The sequence below is a fragment of the Octodon degus genome, unplaced genomic scaffold (assembly GCF_000260255.1).
Source record: "Octodon degus isolate 3935 unplaced genomic scaffold, OctDeg1.0 scaffold00138, whole genome shotgun sequence".
Classification (NCBI taxonomy): domain Eukaryota; kingdom Metazoa; phylum Chordata; class Mammalia; order Rodentia; family Octodontidae; genus Octodon; species Octodon degus.
The window spans coordinates 7325726-7331950 of record NW_004524714.1 but is presented as its reverse complement, the minus strand read 5'-3'; the positions used below and the strand labels follow the sequence as shown (position 1 = coordinate 7331950).

At 44.9% G+C, this 6225-nt stretch overlaps 1 protein-coding gene across 1 annotated transcript; it reads left to right on the top strand.

Moving 5' to 3' along the window:
• The first annotated feature begins 4090 nt into the window (after positions 1-4090).
• Positions 4091-5135, top strand: LOC101581211 (olfactory receptor 5C1). The gene has a single exon (XM_004641604.3). The coding sequence runs from the start codon at positions 4147-4149 to the stop codon at positions 5128-5130; it is 984 nt and encodes a 327-aa protein (XP_004641661.2). The 5' UTR covers positions 4091-4146; the 3' UTR covers positions 5131-5135.
• Positions 5136-6225: the final 1090 nt, after the last annotated feature.

The following is a 6225-nucleotide window of genomic DNA, read 5'->3' as shown; positions in this document are numbered from 1 at the left end:
GGAGGAAGGAAGAAGGAGAAGAGGGAGGAGGACACGTGAAAATAAAGAGATCGAGAACTAAGAAGGAAGCTCCATCTCGTCTTTTCCCAGCGCCGGTCAGGCGAGAGAGAGAGAAGTCAGGGGGAGAACTCGTGTTTTCTGCACAGGCATGAATGCACACAGTCCATAGAAACTGCTTAACTGAAGCTTGAGGATCCTTGCACTAAGAAGTTCAAAGCAACTTACAAATCCTGATGTCTTATAATCCACATTTACAGATGGGGAAACGGAGAGGCTGGTGAAGCGGCTCTGTTCCTCACGTTGTAAAGGTGAGTGCCATTTGCCTTCTCTTCCATAGAACAAACCACACAGGGAGCTGACCATCAGCCAGGACATGCGGAACTGCAGCCAGCCTGCTGACACATTCAGAGATGCGTGCAGTTGGATCCACCTGGAACCCCGCTGTTCCTCCTCTAGAGGCTGGCTTCCACTAACAACCCTCTAAGAAGAACCCAAGACCCTTATAGCCCTAGGTATAGAAGGATGATTTAGACATGGCCCCAAAACTCAAAATGCTCAATTGAGTGGGGGAGATGAATAGTTTGGTACAGTAAATATAACAGAGCTGAGACCCATGCAGAACAATTAAGCTTATTCCTTCGACCTGAAACTTTGTACACATTAGCCAAAATCTCCCATTTTCTCCATCTGACCTCCCTCCAGTTTCTACTAATCTCCAGCTTCTAGTAAACACCTTCGCTGTATTTCTAAGAGATCAGTCTTTTTTTATTCTACTTAGTGCCTCTAGTTAAAAATAATGTGTGGTATATTTCAAAATTGCCACAAACAGATTTTTTAATGTTCTCACCACAAAAAAATAATAATAATAAGTTGGTAAGGTAACTGGTGTGTTAATTCACTTGCTTTAATCCTTCTAACTTTAGGTAGATTAGATAGATAGATAGATAGATAGATAGATAGATAACTTTGTGATAAATAAATATACACAACTATTGTCAATTAAACATAATTGTTAAAGGGTTAGGCTTTGATACAGAGGCCCAATGAGCTCTAGCATTAAAGATTGAGTGTTACATGTTCACATAGAGCTTCCTGGGAAAAGTGGCCCCTGTGCTAAGTCTTAAAAAATAGAAAGGGTCCGGGGAGATGGCTCAGTAGAATAAGCACTTGCCTGGCAAGTGCAAGGGCCTGAGTTCAATCCCCGGTTCCACCAAAAAAAAAAAAAAAAAGGCTTTGAGGGGAATGAAAAGCCTAACATTGGGATTTAGGTGTGCAAGAAAACACTGCTAACACCAATCCAAAAGATAGAAAGGATGGGCTTGAAGTGTAGCTCAATGGTAGAGAATTTACCTAACATACATGAGCCCCTGTATTCGATCCCCAGCATTTTGAAAATAAACAAGATTAAAAGTATTTTATTCCTTATTTGGAGATAATGAGAGTGCAAAAGTGACAAAATCCTTGGAGATGGCCTGGGGTCCTTAAGCTGGAACGCCATGTCTGTTGGGAGCAACCAACCAGCAGAACCTTTAGATGCATTTTTAAATGTATTATTGTTTTGTGCTTTTTCTTATCAGTGTATATTTTTTCCATAGGCTGTTCTTATCTCAGTGTGGTTTTGAACGCTGTCCCTATTGACACAGGTAGGTCACCCCTGTTTAGCCCTCATGAGGCAAATGCTTGGTCACTGTGGATAGTTCAGGGCTGCATGTCTCCTGTGTGCACCTGTGACAGTTTTCAAACATAAACACCAAGGAGTGGAATTATCACATTACACTGAATGAATAAGTGTTTGCATCACCTAAAATTTCAGGTTGAAATTCAGTGCTCCACCTCAGGGGGACAGTATTCAGATGTGAGGACTTTTAAAAGTTATTAGGCTGAAAGAATGTCCAGATGGGTGGAGCTCTCATGATGGGATTAGTGCTTCTATAAAAAGAAACCAAGGGGCCCAGGAGATGGCTCAGTAGAATAAGCACTTGCCTGGCAAGCACAAGGGCCTGAGTTCAATCCCTGGTTCAGCCAAAAAAAAAAAAAAAAAGAAACCAAAGCACTTCCTGTCTCTGTATGTCTCCCCTCTCCCCTTTCTCCTCTCCCCTCTCTCCTCTCCTCTCTCCCCTCTCTCTCTCTCTCTTTCTCTCCACCATGTGAAAATACAGCAAGAAGGATACCAACTCAAGCAAACTAAGATGCTGGGAAAGACAGCTATAGCTAGTGTTCCAATTTCTATTTCTACAAACAAGTATGGCCTCATCAATATGTAACATCCTCAAAATATTTTATCCCTGCTGTTTGTTTTAGGAAGACCTCCATCATTCTCACCAGATACAGGTAGGTCATAAACATGCAAACTCCTCTTAAACAGAGGGCAAAGAGTCTGCACTCAGCTCCAGTGCCTTTGCCGCATACCTACTACCTGTCGGAACCCTCCAATGGAGATAGGGCTGACAAAGTGACTTGTTCAAAATCACACATGAAGTAGCAGAACCTGGGCTCAAAACCACACCTGTGTGCTGCTAACATCCATACCCTTCTCACTGCTTCATATATTCAACTAACATCTATTTAGGATTGATTATATACCAGACCCTAAAGGTACAAAAATGAATTACAGGCTTATTTTTACCATGTGGTAATACTTAATAAACATCTATTGACTGGATAATGACTTAAGGAGATCAAAGCCCAAAAGAGACAGACTTGTCCAAAATATTTGCAGCATGTGGGGTTGGAAATGTACCTCAGGGGTAGAGCACTTGTCTAGCATGTGAGGCTGTGGTTCAAGCCCCAGTATATAAACAGGGGTGGAATGGACGGCTCAGTGGTAGAGTGCAGGGTTAGCATGTGTGAGACTCTGAATTTAATCCCTGGCCTCATATATATACTCTAGAATGATGATGCACTAAGATAAATGTGTCTGTGAAGCTGCTTCTGTATAGTGATGCACAGACAAGGGAGAGATTTCGTTTCTTTTGGGTGAGCCAGGGAAGGCTTCACACTGGAGATGGTGTTTGTCAAACACAAAAAGCAAAATGGGTGTGTACGGATAAGTTGTGTTCTGTCTGAAGACTTAGCAGGATGAAAACAGCAGAGCAATATTTTTTTCAACCAATTATAAATTATAAGAAAGAATTGTTTTGTGTATAACCATATTTTTTCATTTTTGCTATGAAATGCACTGAAAGAAAAAACAATCATCCCAAAGTAAGCTATACCAGTAGTTCATATGTTGGGAAAATTGACAAATTATAAAACTAGAGAACAACAGAGGAGAGAGAAGTAATATGTTCAGGTTAAAAGAAAGCACAAGTACAAAAGCACAGCAGTGTGAAGCAACACAGTGCTTTGTGGAATTATACTACTCCTGTTTGCCTAAAGTTGCTTCCTTCCAGGATGGAGCCAAAACGTCCAGCTCACTTCCGTTCAATTCACTGGCTCCTCGTTAAATGCCTGCTGAGGGGAGGCCCTGGGCAAGATGCTTTCTGAGCATCATCTCACTAAATCCTTGCGACTCCCCACCTATTGTACAGTTGAGAAAATCAAGGCACAGGGAGGTAACAAATCGGCCCAGGAATGTGTTCACAGGCTTCATTCTTTCCACACCTCGCTGTCTCCCCTGCATCCCGACCACTCCTTTCCCAGGTCTCATTCCAGCAGAAAGACAACTTCCCAGCCAAGGGAAGGCCGTAACTAGCTGACCATTTGATCAAGAGACCGTTGCTGCCCATTGTATTGTCTCTTTTCCTTCCTGGGAAACTGAAAAGGGGAACATATGTAAAGTCATAAACCATTCAACACCTATGATCATCCCATTGTCATTCATTCGTTTAACCAAATGTTTACTGAGCACTCGCTTATATGCCAGACAATGTGCTCAGTACTGTGGAGACAAAAACAAGGAAGACAGAGATTACTGTCTTTTTGAAGGAGAAATCACAGTGACACCTCAGCATTAGAAACAGAGATGATGTTACTTGTCCAAGGTCACACAGCAATTTTTTGCTGCAGTTAGGACAAAAACCCACATCTGCCTGATTCCTGGGTCCTGGTGCTTTCTCCTCCTCCTCCTCCTCCTTCTCCTTGATGGCCATGGCCTTTCTCTTTTCTCCCTCTTGTTTTGCCTTTCCTCAGTCTCCACCCAGTAGGATGAACCCAGAGAACTTCACTTGGGCCAGGGTTGTCCCTGCTGAATTCGTCCTCCTGGGCATCACAAAGCGCTGGGACCTGCGTGTGACCCTCTTCTTGGTCTTCCTACCCATCTACCTGGTGAGCCTGCTGGGAAACATGGGAATGGTGCTGCTGATCCATGTGGATGCCCGGCTCCACACTCCCATGTACTTCTTCCTGGCCAGCCTCTCCCTGCTGGATGCCTGCTATTCCTCAGCCATCGGCCCCAAGATGCTGGTGGACTTGCTGCAGTCCCATTCCACCATCTCTTACATGGCCTGTGCCCTCCAGATGTTTGTCTTTGCAGGGCTGGCTGATGCAGAGTGTTGCCTGTTGGCAGCTATGGCCTACGACCGCTATGTGGCCATCGGAAACCCTCTTCTCTATACAACAGTCATGTCAAGGGGTCTGTGTCTGGCCTTGCTGGGAGCATCGGGTCTGGGTGGGGCAGCGAGTGCCTTCATCCACACAATTTTCACCTTCCAACTGAGTTTCTGCCGCTCATGGGAGGTCAACAGCTTCTTCTGTGATATCCCACCACTGCTGGCCATCTCATGTGATGACACCAGTCTCAACGAGCTCCTCCTCTTCACCGTCTGTGGCTTCATCCAGACAGCTACAGTGTCAGTTATTGTTGTGTCCTATGGTTTCATCGCTGGGGCTGTGATCCGCATGCGCTCTGCAGAGGGCCGTTGGCGGGCAGCCTCTACGTGTGGCTCCCACCTCACAGCTGTGGCCATGCTGTATGGAACACTCATCTTCATGTACCTGCGTCCCAGCTCCAGCTACGCCCTGGACACTGACAAGATGGCATCTGTGTTCTACACTGTGGTCATTCCAGCTCTCAACCCTCTCATCTACAGCCTCCGCAACCAGGAGGTCAAGGATGCAGTCTGGAGGACCTGGAGACGATTCTGCCATTCAGGGCAAGGCACTGGGGATTGGGCCCAGGAGGCTGGGTAGGTCTAACTCTGCAAAGATAAGGACATTGTTCCATCACTGTGGACAAAGATCGAGGTTTCTCTACCTTGGATGTCTCTTGTTGTTTAAGGGACAGCAAAAAGGAGAAATGAAAGCAAAGGGAAGGCAAAAACCTAGAGGAATCCTAGGACTAGAACTAGAGCCAGGACAAAGACCAGAGAATGTTGCCATGAGGCTGTCTCTGATTCCTTAGTCCAAACATAAAAGTTCTTAGATGTTACCAGGTGAAGTAACATAGGTTTATTTACCACCTCTGCTTATAAGAGGCTAATAGCCCAGCAACAACAAGCTAGAGCCATGCAGGAATTGCTGAGGTGGTGATTGAGACTTCAAGGGATTGCTGTCCCTTCAAGTTTCTCCATGGCAACTGAGGATGCTCTCTGTTGTCCTTGACCACAGGACAGCATCTTCAGAAACTACTCTGGTAGGAGCATGACTGACTCCAACAAGGCAAACATCCAGCCCTTGTAGCCTCTGTACTTCTTCCTCGGGAAAGTGTCACATGCCACCAGAACACACCTAAGCTCATTCCTAAAACCCCAGAGGTTGGGTTTGGATGTGGCCAAAATTAGACTGCTCCAGGCACATTATGGACATGAAGAAAGAGTCTGAACTGAGATTATGGTTATAAAAGGGTTAGGATTAGCATTCAGGTTACAGCAAAGAGTAAGGAATGGCAGGGTTGCGGTTTAAGTAAAATTATGAGGCAAGCAGGAAATTTAGGATTTAAGAAAAATTTTGTAAATGATATGATTTGGATTGATTTTTTTTTTTAATTTGTAGTAGATCTGAAGTAAATTTTGGAGTCAGTCTGGATAAACTTGAGACCTGTTAGAAATACTTTAGGATTAATGTTAAATGGGGTAATTAAGATTGGTATTTTACAGCCAGCAAGATAGCTCAGCGAACTAAAGAGCCTGCTTAGGCAAAGTGCAGCTGCTGGGGTATGATCCCCAGCGTGCTGTGCCAGCCCCGTCACCAGGGCACGCTGAGGTGACAATTGGGACTGGGCACAGTGGCCCCTGCCTGTAATCCCAGGGCTTTGGGAGGCTGAAAACAGCAGAATCGCTACAAGTC

What these genes read in the sequence shown, in the direction of transcription:
- LOC101581211 (XM_004641604.3), top strand. Translation starts at nt 4,147, where the DNA reads ATGAACCCAGAGAACTTCACTTGGGCCAGGGTTGTCCCTGCTGAATTC.